Consider the following 14,580-nt stretch of genomic DNA (forward strand, 5'->3'; position numbering starts at 1 on the left):
AGTCCATAGGGTGGCAAAGAGTTGGACATAACTGAGCAAACCTCACATTCACATTCAGCATTGAAAAACGCACTGAATCTGGATCAGGTCCAGTTGTTCCAAGGAATCATCTGCTTGGAGTTTCAGTTCAGTTCAGTCGCTCAATCATGTCCAACTCTTTGCGACCCCATAGACTGCAGCACGCCAGGATTCCCTGTCCATCACCAACTCCCGGAGCTTATTCAAACTCATGTCCATCCAGTCGGTGATGTCATCCAACCATCTCATTCTCTGTCGTCCCCTTCTCCTCCTGCCTTCAATCATTCCCAGCATAAGGGTCTTCTCAAATGAGTCAGTTCTTCCCATTAGGTGACCAAAGTATTGGAGTTTCAGCTTCAGCATCAGTCCTTCCAATGAATATTCAGGACTGATTTCCTTTTTTTTGTAATACAAATTTATTTATTTTAATTGGAGGCTAATTACTTTACAATGTTGTATTGGTTTTGCCATACATCGACATGAATTGGCCACGGGTGTACACCTGTTCCCCATCCTGAACCGCCCTCCCACCTCCCTCCCCATCCCATCCCTCTGGGTCAGGACTGATTTCCTTTAGGATGAACTGATTGGATCTCCTTGCAGCTCAAGGGACTCTCAAGAGTCTTCCCTAACACCACAGTTCAAAAGCAACAATTCTTTTGAGCTTGGAGTTTCAGTTCAGTTCAGTTCAGTCGCTCAGTCATGTCCGACTCTTTGCAACCCCATGAATCGCAGCACACCAGGCCTCCCTGTCCATCACAAACTCCTGGAGTTCACTCAGACTCACGTCCATTGAGTCAGTGATGCCATCCAGCCATCTCATCCTCTGTCGTCCCCTTCTCCTCCTGCCCCCAATCCCTCCCAGCATCAGAGTCTTTTCCAATGAGTCAACTCTTCGCATGAGGTGGCCAAAGTGGAGATACCCCTCGACCAAGGTAAGGAGCAGTGGCTGTGCTTTGCTGGAGCAGCTGTGAAGAGATACCCCACGCCCAAGGTAAGAGAAACCCAAGTAAGATGGTAGGTGTTCCAAGAGGGCATCAGAGGGCAGACACACTGAAACCATACTCACAGAAAACTAGTCGGTCTAATCACACTAGGACCACAGCCTTGTCTAACTCAATGAAACTAAACCATGCCTGTGGGGCAACCCAAGATGGGCAGGTCATAGTGGAGAGATCTGACAGAATGTGGTCCACTGGAGAAGGGAATGGCAAACCACTTCAATATTCTTGTCTTGAGAACCCCATGAACAACTTGGAGTTTACACCCCACAAAACAGAGACATTACTTTTCCAGCAAAGATCCATCTAGTCAAAGCTATGGTTTTTCCAGTAGTCATGTATGGATGTGAGAGTTGGACTACAAAGAAAGTTGAGTGCCAAAGAACTGATGCTTTTGAACTGTGGTGTTGGAGAAGACTCTTGAGAGTCCCTTGGACTGCAAGATCCAACCAGTCCATTCTAAAGGAGATCAGTTCTGGGGGTTCATTGGAAGGACTGATGTTGAAGCTGAAACTCCAATACTTTGGCCACCTGATGCAAAGAGCTGACTCATTTGAAAAGACCCTGATGCTGGGAAAGATTGAGGGCAGGAGGAGAAGGGCACAACAGAGGACGAGATGGTTGGATGGCATCACCAACTTGATGGACATGGGTTTGGGTGGACTCCGGGAGTTGGTGATGGACAGGGAGGCCTGGCGTGCTGTGATTCATGGAGTCACAAAGAGTCGGACATGACTGAGTGACTGAACTGAACTGAGTGAGGGAGAAAGAGATGTCTATAGCTGAGAAAGAGAAACATTTAAACAGATACCACAATGGAAATTTTGTAATGTTTCAAAACGAATTTGTGAACACATTAAATACTTAAGTCAGAAAAGAGCATTCCGAAGAACGAAACATGACAATTTATCATTTATTCCAACAACACTGACAAGGACATCTATTGAGGTCAGATGAGCAATACAAAGATGAGTAAATGGCAGTTGTTATGGATGTCTAGGGCTTCCCAGCCTAGTCTTCTCTGATGACTAAGTACTCTATGAACCTGCTTTTATACACACTGCCTCTTCTTCACAATAATAAATGAGCCTTAAGTGTTTTCTATTTCTAATCCTACCTCATGTAAAGAACAGTGACGTTGGAATCAGAAAGGCTTGGATTGAATTTTTACTGTTGCTGTTTACTAGCTTTGTATGATAAATCTCTTTTTAATAATTTTTGTTTCCTTTTCTGTAAAATGGGATCATAATTCTTCACAAGTGATCGTGAAGATTAAATACTGGGTAAGCCCTCCAGTAAACAGCTGTCTTCTGTTCCCCCACTGGATTGTCAGCATCACAAAAGCAAAGTGTGGATTCTATTTAGTTCCCCTTTCATCCTCTTCTGCCCCAATTTTACCCCATTGATTTGTTGCTCCAACAACATTAATCTATCTATGATTTATCTAGTACTCTGCATTGCCATTTCATTTAATTTGAGAGAGAAAGCAGCCTAAAACTTAAAGTGATACAATTTGTAGAGTTTCCTGCAATCACTGTTTCTCTCCAGACACATCTAAGAGAGAACATGCTGTTGCTGCTGCTAAGTCGCTTCAGTCATGTCCGACTTTGTGCGACCCCATAGACGGCAGCCCACCAGACTTCCCCACCCCTGGGATTCTCCAGGCAAGAACACTGGAGTGGGTTGCCATTTCCTTCGCCAATGCATGAAAGTGAAAAGTGAAAGTGAAGTCGCTCAGTCGTGCCCAACTCTTAGCGACCCCATGGACTGCAGCCTACCAGGCTCCTCTGTCCATGGATTTTCCAGGCAAGAGTACTGGAGTGGGGTGCCATTGCCTTCTCCAAAGAGAGAACATATTCCCTTTTTAAATCAAGTTTTGAAATCTGTACAAGCTCAGTTTGTGGTAGTATTAAAAACACTAGGGAATTTCCTGATGGTCCAGTGGTTAGAACTCTGCATTTCCAAGAGGTCCCAGATTCCATCCCTCATTAGGGAACTAAGGTCCCACAAGCCAGAAGGCCGTGCAGCGTAGGAGAGAAAAACAAACAAACAAACAAACAAACAAAAAACCCTTAAGGACACCATATTCTCTTCTTACCTGTCTTATTTTATTACAAAAAAAAAAAAAAAAATCAGGGACAAGAAACTTTGCAAATGAAAAGGCAAAATTTACTTTGATAGAAAACAATTTTAATTAAATACAGGAGACGGTAGCAGTAAATATAAAACATAAAATCCAGTATGCAGGGAGGAGGGAACCCTAGAAAGCTGAAGAGGCTGAAGGGATCTCCGCTGATAACAACTGATGCAAGTCTGTATTTGAGACCTTCTCACAGACCTTAGAAGTAATACATACCTTGTTCTTGGCCACAGAATCTCACTGACACAGGAGCACACAACAGGCACGCAAACACGAACGCACATTCCAACAGCTACCCCTCCACGCCCGTGGGGACACACACAGCCTGGTTTAACCCTTTCACCCAGTTTGCCTCCCTCTATATTCCTGAGGCCTTGAGAAAGAAAACTTCCGGCGTTCCACAAGGGCTTTACAATTCCAGTGTGTACTGTCTTCCAGCCCTGGGTTTATAGGAGCTGTGGGATTAAGGGCCATTTGCTTCCTGGAGTGGACTCTAAACAGGCAATCATGGGGTTGGCTTCCCGCTCCACTGTCCACTTATCAGGTGCAGATCTTCCCAACCATGGAAACCTGGCTGCTGCTTTGATGTTTTATACTTCAGGTCGGTGGAGATCAAAAGGAAACCCTGAAAAGGATGCAACAACGAAGACGATGTCAAACTTGGGGGTGTGCTGCCATAGGATGTCTAAGTCTGCCTGAAGGGTGAGGGGGACGGGGCTTCTTTACTGGGTCCTACTATATCATACCCTCCTCTACCCCCACCTCCTTGTCAATGTCTCAGACAGGGGAACAGGCTATTTTGGATTCTTGTCACCTTGTGCGACTTAAGCAAATATAGAAGGTGACATGGGGAGGGAACAGGGGGTGCAGAGTAGTATATAGGATTGGAGAATTCTGTCGGATTCTAACATCTACCTCCCTAAACCAAAAAGCCCCAGAAGGGAAGAAATAAGGTATTCTGAAGTTTGTGAATAATGATTAACCAGGAAACCACTTACAGCAGATCCCTGAACCCAGAGGAGTGTCTTTGGTTCAGGCCAAAGTTTACTTACTAAGGGAATCAGAAGAGCCAATCTGGTCTCGAATATGCCCTTTCCAGCTACATAAACCTTTTCACCTCTGAGTCTTCCTGTCCTCATCTATAAAATGGGATTCACAATCCCAGCCTTACAGCATATCTTGTGGAACAAATAAAATAAAGTGCACAGGTGCATCTTCTTGTACTGTGGTGTGAATAACCTTGGCTTCACAGGGAAATCAGATTTGGTCTGATGTGTTTTGTTTTTTTTTTTCTGGTGTGATTTTTAAACTCAAGTTTAAGGGCTTTTCATTATTAATTATGAGCTTTAAGAGCTAAATATCTTGTTTATAAAATTCCTTGGGCTGGGAAAAAACAAAGCAGAACAAAATAAAACAAAAAGTAAGAAAAATAGGAAGAGGTGCATTCTACGATGAAAAGAAATGGCGCAATTAATACTGATAATTCTTACCTCAAGAACTTCAATATCTGAATTGACGAGTGAGATTTTGTGTGGGTTGGGTAGAGGAAATCCTTGCTGTAATTTTGCTAAAATACAGAATAAGGTGTGAAATAATTGGGCACCGGAATGGAAGATTTGGTAAACTTTTTAGTAAGAGACTAACAAAAAACTTTTTGATAATTTATCCTTCCACTCTTCCTGGTTCTGTGCCTTCAATTCTCTCTGATATATCCCTAGCATTTTCCTGAAAGAATGGTTAGTCTGTGCTTAATAAAAATGTTCTTGCAACTATGTGTATCTGGATGGCAGAAAAAAAAGATAGCAATTCATCCAATTTATATTTTGAAAATACCTTAATCAGTGGGTCCTGAGAATATTTTGATCTCCAATACAAAACATATTTTAACCAAGCCACACTCAAGATGCTACCATTTGTGAACAACTGCAGTGTAGGTCTGGGATTGTCATTCCACTGTCTATTCCAGTGGTGATCTTTGCATAAGAACCACAGAGACACCCTCAAGAGAGCTTCATCTCATTTCTGGCTGACCCAAAGGAGATTCTTGACTGCCTAAGGAGAATGGTTTTAATTTCCTTAGCTCAACCAGAGTTAGCGGTTCTTGCTTGCAAGTAGGGTTGCTACAAGGCTTGAAGCTGGAATATCTAATTTAGAAGCCATATAGTTGATGGTGTCAACTCTGTCAATTCTGGCCCTGGCCTGGATTCATAATAACATATTAGCAAGTACAAGCTTCAGGATGGAAAGTCCCGGCCAATCCCCAACATATAACCAGTGTCCGAGTTACATTGTTTCCCCAGATTCCCTTACCGTTGGCTAGTGGGAGGACTCCAAAGTGGAGAATGGAGGACAAAATGTTCTCAAACCTCAAGACCTAAAATGAAAGGGAAAACTGGGTCAGTTGTTAAATGAGGGTATTTTGAAAGTATGATGCCTGGTTTGGACATGCACTCTCCCAGACCTTATCAGAATGGGCAGCAATAATCAGCATCTCCCCACAGACATATTCTAGGTTTCCAGACATGGAAAGCTATTTTGTGGATAACCATTTGCACAGGTTTCCTAATCTTTTTTCCTCATTGAGGATGGGCATTTCTGCCCTCTCTACACTGGATCATGGTGACAGCAAATGCAGAGGGACCACACAGTGGCAGCAAACATGGCAGCTTAGATATCAAGTAAGACAATCTAGAATGGCCAATAGATATTCCAGTTAGTGGTCTTTCATTAATTTATTGGGAACTCCAGTCACAGGAGTTTCCCTATGTTATGCTCTATAGTCAATGGCACCACCAGAACATGCAATTTATCTTTAATAAACTAAGTAGTTGTATAATCTTAGCAAAATGCTTCCCTCATAGTTCAGTTGGTAAAGAATCCACCTGCAATGCAGGAGACCTTGGTTCTATTCCTGGGTTAGGAAGATCCGCTGGAGAAGGGAAAGACTGCCCACTCCAGTATTCTGGCCTGGAGAATTCCATATACTGTATAGTCCATGGAGTCACAAAGAGCTGGACATGACTGAACGACTTTCACTTTAGCAAACTGCTGGTTCTTGGGAAGACTCAGGTATTAAAAACAAATAGACTATGATGAACTTCAGTTCGTTCAATGAATGTTTTTTAAGCATCCTATATGCTTAGCAATAATAAGAACCTTTTTGCAGCTTAGCAAGGATGGCTCTGAAGCAGACTTCCTAGGTGTATCTCTTGTTTTGACCACCTTACTGTGTGATGTTGGGGAAGTTCCTTAACCTCTCTGTGCCTCAGTTTCCTCAACCATAAAGTGAAGATAATAATACTAATCCCTTGGGGTTTTACCAGGATTAAACAAGTTAATATGATATAAAATTCCTTATCTACACCATTGTCATTTTTTTTTTCAGAGATGTCTACAAACATCGCTAAATGCTCCTGAAGGGGAAAATTGACCCTAACTGAGAACCATTTCTCTATAACATAAGTGACTTGTAGAGATAGGGTAGAGACACAAATTGTTGATTTGGCTGATCTTCCTGAGGCTTGGGGCATAGGGTTTCCATGTTGTATGTTGGGATGACCTCTTCCAATTAGGAGGTCACCAAGCTAGACCCCTCCAAAGAGGCATCTACGCAACCAGCCTTAACTTAATTTTAGGAAATGGGTAGAAAACCTTTGAAGAACAAACTGAACCATGCCTAACAATTCATTTAGAGCATCATCCTTTGGTAGTCTGAATCGTAAACTCTAGAGGATTATTTTATCCAAAAAATGACATGTTCCTGAGAATGTCTGTTCCCTCCCCCAGCATTACATAGTCTTAACAATCTTTTGAATTCTTTTTAAAGTCTTTTTGAATATATACAAGGGAATTCCTCTCTTGCTTAATGGTTTATGGGCTTGGTGGATGTGTAGCTACATAAAGAATTTTAAAATCAAAGCCTACACTCAGAGGCAAAGAAAACAATTATCCAGCTACTATATAGATTTCTCATTTTTCCCTAGGTGGGAACTTGGAGAGCACTGATTCTTACCTCAATATTGCCGCGATTGGACTCTGGCAAAGAAAGGCGGAATCTGAAAATGAAACAAAGGAACAACAAAAAACAGTAGGAACCAGTTCAAGGAGGGAAGGCTTAAAAACAACCACATCAGTAGAAAGAAACAAAAGGAAAAAGATACAATTTTTTCAGTTCAATAAGTCATTATTTAAAAGCCACACAAACTTGTGAGAACATCGAGTTCTAGTGCATCTTTCCCCCTGTATTTGCTGCTGAAGAAGCGGGGCAGGAAAAACGGAAACAAGACAGGTTGCCCAACTGCATTTGCTATAAGGGACTTACTGTTGCCAACTTGAAACACAGAACATTTTTGTTTGGGCTGAGATATGTGGTGTTTGAAATCTTAGTCCTCCTACCAGGAATCAAACCCAGGCCCTGGCAGTGACAGTAACCAGTCCTAACCATTGGACCACCAGGGAACTTCCCAGAACATTCTTAAGAAGCAGTTTTTATGTCTTCTTGCCCTAAACTCAACCTTGCAACTTCCCCGAGTTAGACTGGTCCCTTATTAATAAACACGACAATGACAGTGATGATGACAGTGGTGGCGACACGGACTCTCCTAGAAGCTATGTAAACATTTAGAATGTAATCTTCCCAATGACTCTGTGAGTGATGCTCCTATCACTGTCCCTTTGGCAGACAAGAAAACTGATGATCAAGGAGTTCACAAACGTCTAAGTGTCTCCCTATCTATGCCCCTCTTCAATAAGGTGTAGCCACTTTACTCAGCTGTGCCTCTCCCAAGAATATTTCTGCTCTAACATTTAAGAAACAAATGTGCATGGAAGAGGTACGTTTGCTTATTATCAGCCAATATCATGTTAGTATGAATTAGGCTTTGAGGTTTCTTTAAGGTGACAGCTAAGAGCAAAAACTAGAAAGACTGTTAATTCTGACAAGGATCAGAAATGGTGCCAGAGGGAACTTTCCCGATAGAGTGTTTCCATCTCAGGGGGCGCAGGTTCAGTCCCTGGTTGAGGGATTAAGATCCCCCCCCAAAAAAAATTAAAAAAAAAAAAAGAAAAAAGGAAAGAGATGATGATATCAGAGGCCCTGTGGCTCAGACTGATCTTACTAGAAAGTGAAGACCAGAATTTTTAGGGCATCCTTGAAGGAAGGAAGCTGAGCAGTTGAACATCACTTGAAAATACTGCTGGGGAAATGTGAGGGGAATGCCTCCCCCTGGTCAACCTGCTTCTTATGAGGAACAATCTAGAGCAGTCTAGAAATTCGGCCTACACGAAAGAGGAACACACTTGTGACTCTCCTTTCTGATCTTTCATTACATCCCCAAACCATGACTGGGTACCATCTGAGGTTCCTACAAACCAAACTCTCCTTTCCTTGTGCACGTGTGCTCAGTTGCTAAGTTGTGTGCGACTCTTTTGAGACCCTGTGGACTGTAGCCCACCAGGCTCTTCTGTCCATGGGATTATCCCGGCAAAAATACTGGAGCCAGTTGCCATTTCCTGCTCCAGGGGATCTACCCGACCCAGGGATGGAAACTGTGTGTCTACTGTGTCTCCTGAGTTGGCAGGCGGATTCTTCACCACTGAGCCACCTGGGATTACTTCTGTTTCCTAGTTCTCAATTTACCCCGTTAGTTTGAAGTGAAGCGAAGTGAAGTTGCTCAGTTGTGTCCGATTCTTTTCGACCCCATGGACTGTAGCCTACCAGGCTTCTCAGTCTATGGGATTTTCCAGGCAAGAGTACTGGAGTAGGTTGCCATTTAATGGACAAGTCTCACTAGCTAAACTCTTCCTGTCCTGGCTCTGAAAAACACAAAAGCTCAACTCAGACCACTAGGTGGCAACCAACTTCACTCCTTTGACTTTGTATTCTCCTCTTGGCCCCTAATCTGTTACTTCAAGCCCTGCTGTGCTGGGCTGTGTTTAGTTGCTCAGTCATGTCTGACTCTTTTTGACCCCATGGACTGTAACCCACCAGGCTCCTCTGTCCATGAGGATTCTCTAGCCAAGAATACCGGAGTGAGTTGCCATGCCCTGCTCCAGGGGATCTTCCTAACCCAGGAATCGAACCCAGGTCTCTGGCATTGCTGATGGATTTTTTTACAGTCTGAGGCACCAGGGAAGTCCTGCTACTAGCAGCTAATTTTTATTAGAGAAACACAGAGTAGCTGGAGAGAAAGGGAGCTCAAATAGTTCTATGTTGCAGGCATATAAAAGTATAACCTATTTTACTTAATTTTGGCTATGCCACATGGCATGCAGGATCTTAGTCCCCCCATCAGGGATTGAACTTGCATCCCCTGTATTGAAAACGTGGAGTCTTAACCACTAGACTTGATAGTCCAAGTAAAGCCTATTTTTAAGGGTTTGGGGGCTTCCATGGCTGTCTGGTGGTTAAGACTCCACTCTTTCACTGTAGAGGGTATGGGTTTGAACCCTGGTCAGGGAACTAAGATCCTGCATGCCACATGGCAGAAAGAAAGAAAGAAGGAAGAGAAGAGAAAAAGAAAGGAACGTTTTGGAGAAGGTTTACTGCTCTGATCGAAAACCAGAGCTAAAGTTCAAATTTTAAAACACAGCAAAAGACAAAGTTTCTTCATATTCTGAGTTAATGTAGCAAGTGTGACATAATGAAGGCCAAGTGGACCAAAGCACAGACACTCACAATGCCTTTCCTGCAACCCTATGGCCATGGCAGACATTGATAATGAGTCCTTGTATGCAGTCCCTAAAATAATTGCTTCTCTCTTTGCCCTCTCACTATAAGCTCCCTGTGGGTTGAGATCCAGCCTTAATTCCCTTTGTATTCCTAGGACTGAGTACAGAGCATGACATATATCACACATAGTTTTCCCTCATTCACTCGTTGACTCTTCTAGCAGGTATTTATTGAAAACCTAGTATATGTCAGGCCTGGAACTGGTACCAGAGATAGAAATGTGAGTAAAAACCAAACACAGTCACTATCCCTTGTAGTTTACAGCCCAGTGGGAAGGCAGACTTTAGCCAAACAATCGCACTGATGAAGGCTTAATTAAAGGTTAGATAAAAACTCTGAAGGAAAGAAATACGTTCATTGAGGTAAATGACAAAAGAACCTGATCTAACTTGGTGGATTCGGTAAGGTCTCCAAGGAAGAGCTGTGTCTTAGAGTTGACATAAGAAGGATGCTGCTGCTGCTGCTGCTAAGTTGCTTCAGTTGTGTCCGACTCCATGCGACCCCATAGACGGAAGCCCACCAGGCTCCCCCATCCCTGGGATTCTCCAGGCAAGAACACTGGAGTGGGTTGCCATTTCCTTCTCCAATGAATGAAAGTGAAAAGTGAAAGTGAAGTCGCTCAGTCGTATCCGACTCTTATCGACCCCATGGATTACAGCCCACCAGACTCCTCCATCCATGGGACTCTCCAGGCAAGAGTACTGGAGTGGAGTGAGCAGGATTAAAAAGGCAAAATGGGGAAGGAAGGGGGAAGGGGTCTGCGCAGAGGTTGCAAAGGTCTGTGTAGAGAGAACAGAAAGCTAGGGAGAGAGCTGCAGTATGATGCTAGACAGACAGATAGTGGCTGTCTGTCTGACCAGGCTAGGCTATTCAGGCCATGTTAGAAATTTTATGTTTATCTGGAAAGGAATCTATGGAATGTTTCTAAGGAGGGGCAGGGAATGTCAGTGCTCTGTAAAGATCACTCTAGTTGCACTATGGAGAAAAGATTGGCAGGGTGAGATTCCCAGGTGCTTCTTCTATGCTCAGTAATGTGCTAGGCAATGTGAAGAATTTTATTGATATCTGTATTTTTGAGGGATGGGGAGAAGCTGTATGTGCAGGAAACAATTGTAGGATATTACAAAGCAGCTTGTATTCAGGTGCTGTTTTATGGGTTTACACACTACTTGTTGCAGGAATTCTGGGAAGGTGTGAAAAGGTGATAGGACCAGAGTGGATTGTGTGTGTGTGTGTGTGTGTAATATGGGGGGAAAATAAATTGTCCTTTGAGAGAAGCACTCTGTATACTACCACGTACAAGCACCTGTCCCTTAGCACCCAGTACTGTAATTGCTTGTTAATCTGAGTATTACCCTCACTAAGCTGAGGACCCAGAAGGTAGAAACTATTGTTTTTCTCTCAGCGCTCTGTATCAAGAACAGGGCAGAACATATACTTGGTGCTCTATAAATTCTTACCGAGTGGACGTATGGATAAATGAGCAGATAAAAGATGGATGGGAAAGTGTATATTGCAGGGTCTCCAACCCCTGGGCCACGGACTGGTACTTGTTAGGAACTGGGCCGTGCAGCAGGAGGTGAGCCGTGGGTGGGCGATCAATGCCGTTTGTTCCCCATTGCTCCCCATTGCTGGCAATACTGCCTGAACCATCTCTCCCCATCCCCCCACCCCTACCTGGTCCATGGAAAAATTGTCTTACACAAAATCAGTCTGTGGTGCTAAAAAGGTTGGGGGCCGCTGGTCTGTTGGACTGAGGTCACCTCAAGGGTGAGGCAGCTGGAGCAGTATGTTCACTTTAGGGAGGGAAGACTGGCTAGTTTGAAAGGTAGGACCAGATGCTGAAGATCTTGAAAACTCTAGGCTGTGGATTTAATCCAATGATGAACACTTTTGAGGGGAGGCATATGTTGAGCCTCCTCCAGAAGCAAAGGATTCTCTCGCTGAGGAAGAGTTTCCCGGTATTTTAACTCCATTGCCTTCTGCAGTTTAGAAATCCGCCCTCCCACCAATGAGTCTGGGAGAAAGGGAAGAAGTCATTGGGGGTTGCTTCTCCAATAGGGGCCCCCACTGTGGCCTTCCTTTCCGCTGGCCTCAACCATAGCTCAATGGGAGGGTGGAGATGGAAATCAGCCCGGTTGCCAAGCCTGAGCTCTGCTGGCCTGTCCGAGCACCGTTCCAACAGAAACTGAATCCATTCTTCCCAGACCTGTTTTCCTTTCTGTTTCTCACCAGATGGCTCACGCTGGGAAAAGTTTATCTGCCCAACTGTGAGAAGTAGAGTTGGGTGTGATACTATCTGCTGTAGGCAGCTGTATTTGCATTCTCTGACAGTGCTGCGTGGGAGAGGTAGTAGGGCAACTGTGTGTGTGTGTGTGCGCGCGCGCGCGCGTGCACGCGCACATGCACCTGTGTGTATGGTAGTGGGGTGGGGTGCAGTTTGGGAGCATCCAAATTCTTGATTATGGGAATGTCAAAAAAATGTTCCACACTCTAATTGGTTGAGCAGTCATGTGCACTGGATTGCCTTGAGTTTTACACGTGATTAAGAAAAAGGGTTAGAATTAAGTAATCTGTATGAAGGCCATAAAAGGGGAAGTGTTGTTTAATTTAGTCTCTGAATTAGTCTCAAAAACACCTACTACAAGACCAATCTGGATCGGAGTTACCTCCAAGTAGAACTGTGTTTGAAAAAAAAGACTCAACTGTAGAAAGAGCTGTAACCCGAAGGCCAACTCCACAGCTTTTAAGACGCTCCTGACTTGTCATGTCTCTTGGGACCAATTTCTCCTGTCTTATTTGGCCCAACTTTGATCCCAGAATGGGAAAGAATAAAGCCCTACTACTAGCTGCAACAAAGTTTCTTGAGCACTGATTATGTGCTGGGAGCTGTGCTTTTCCTACATTCTCATCTCTTCCAATACAACACTCTAAACAGGGGCTCTGTTATGCTGAGGAAGAAACTGATTCTTAGAGGGATCAGTGGACTTGTACAAGGTCACAAGTCAGCAAATGACTGAGGTCGAATTCACAATGAGACACGCGAGACTCCAGAGCCTGTGCTTCTAATTGGACATACCAAAGAAGTCAACTTTGTTACTAATACTCCCAGCTTTGGCTTTCTTTAGCTTTCCCTGGCCGAGTTTCATTTAATGCAGTGAAAAAAGGGCTGTGTGCTTTTACCGTTTTAGGACACAGAATGCCAGTGTCTTCTCTTTTTTCTATCAGTATTTAAAACTGAGAAAGGACATGCTGCCTATTTCAGTTTAACCTGACTCCATGCTCTTGGTTTCCTCCTCCAGGCAAGGATATTTATTTTATAAGTTGAAGGTCTAAGTGTCATTTTCTAAGTCTTAGCTATTCACCACATCAAATACAGTATAATGTAGCAAGGAAACAAACACGCATGGCTTTGAAGACTCACTTAGATTCAAGTTCTGGCTCTGCCATTCAATAGCTCTGTGACTCATGTAAAAAACTATTAGTAAACAGAAGGCTTGATTAAATAGAGTCAGGAAACCAGAAGGGGGAGCTCTTACACCCTGGGACAACAGCAGAGCCCAATAGGAAGAAGGAAGCCTCCTCTTCTTTTCTAGCAAGGACTCAGTTAAAGAAAAGTCACGGACTTTTTATTACAGCCCTCTTGACTTCCTTGTCCCCTCTGTAAAAGGGTTCTCCTTCCTTTGCCATGTGGGGGCTTGTACAAGTCTCCCCATGGTTATAGACCCCAAAATGCAGTTCTCTGCTTGTCCCAAATTAAACCATCTTTGCTGGAGAAATATCTGGCAGTCCATTTATGTTGGTCAACACTTAGTTAATTGACCCATATAAACCATAAAATGGGGATAATAAGCTTCCTCTAGGATTAATCATTCAATCTGCCGACATGGTACTGGGTTCTGGAGATACAGTCTGTGAGGTTTAAATAATATACATGTAGTGCTTGGCACAGGACCAGCAGATAGTAAAGGCTCAATAATGAAGAGTAGTTATAAATAACAGAGCAAAAGGCTATTTGTCTAGTACCCATTACTGGGCAGGAGGCAGAGGAATGAAGTATTTTCTGAATGAAACTCTTGACATACTCTTGAATTCAAAAATAATTGGCTTCCCCTGACTGAAGCCAGCATCCAAGTTTTAAATTGCCATCTTTTTTTTTTTTTTTTAAGACACTTAACATGCACTTTGGAGAAGGCAATGGCACCCCACTCCAGTACTCTTGCCTGGAAAATCCCATGGACGGAGGAGCCTGGTAGGCTGCAGTCCATGGGGTCTCGAAGAGCTGGACACGACTGAGTGACTTCACTTTCACTTTTCACTTCCATGCACTGGAGAAGGAAATGGCAACCCACTCCAGTGTTCTTACAAGTCCTTAAAGTAGGTTTTACTATATCATTTAATAGAGGACAAAATGTAGGCCCAGAGACATTAGGAAACTTGCTTGAGATCCCACAGCTAATGATATCTGGGCTGGGACCTGAACCAGCTATTCTGAACCTGTGATTTCACCTCCTCTCTAAACTCTCCACCTTGGATTAGCCTCTGATTTCTATATCTTATATCTAGGGAGCCAGCCCTGAGCAGCTCCAGAGAGCCACCCTCAGGCAGAGGATGGTTAGGAAGGCTATGGTGTTCTGGGGGGATGTATTCAGAGACCCTGGTTCCCTGGTTCTTCTCAGGGATGTTTCACT

The 14,580-nt window shown here is 43.7% G+C and overlaps 1 protein-coding gene across 3 annotated transcripts in view; it reads right to left on the minus strand.

Annotated features, from left to right (window-relative positions):
* Positions 1 to 3,187: 3,187 nt before the first annotated feature.
* Positions 3,188 to 14,580, minus strand: part of BPIFC (BPI fold containing family C) — a 44,232-nt gene continuing 32,839 nt past the window's right edge. For 2 of the 3 annotated variants that reach the window (XM_061417231.1, XM_061417232.1), the window contains exons 13-16: positions 7,172 to 7,214; positions 5,470 to 5,533; positions 4,650 to 4,726; positions 3,188 to 3,784 (exon numbers count right to left, since the gene is read on the minus strand). In XM_061417231.1, the coding sequence (XP_061273215.1) occupies positions 3,665 to 3,784; positions 4,650 to 4,726; positions 5,470 to 5,533; positions 7,172 to 7,214 (304 nt within the window). In that variant the 3' untranslated portion in view covers positions 3,188 to 3,664. The remainder of the gene's footprint in view (positions 3,785 to 4,649; positions 4,727 to 5,469; positions 5,534 to 7,171; positions 7,215 to 14,580) is intronic. The other variant, XM_061417233.1, reaches the window with a different exon arrangement.

The sequence above is a fragment of the Bos javanicus genome, chromosome 5 (genome assembly GCF_032452875.1).
Source record: "Bos javanicus breed banteng chromosome 5, ARS-OSU_banteng_1.0, whole genome shotgun sequence".
Lineage (NCBI taxonomy): Eukaryota > Metazoa > Chordata > Mammalia > Artiodactyla > Bovidae > Bos > Bos javanicus.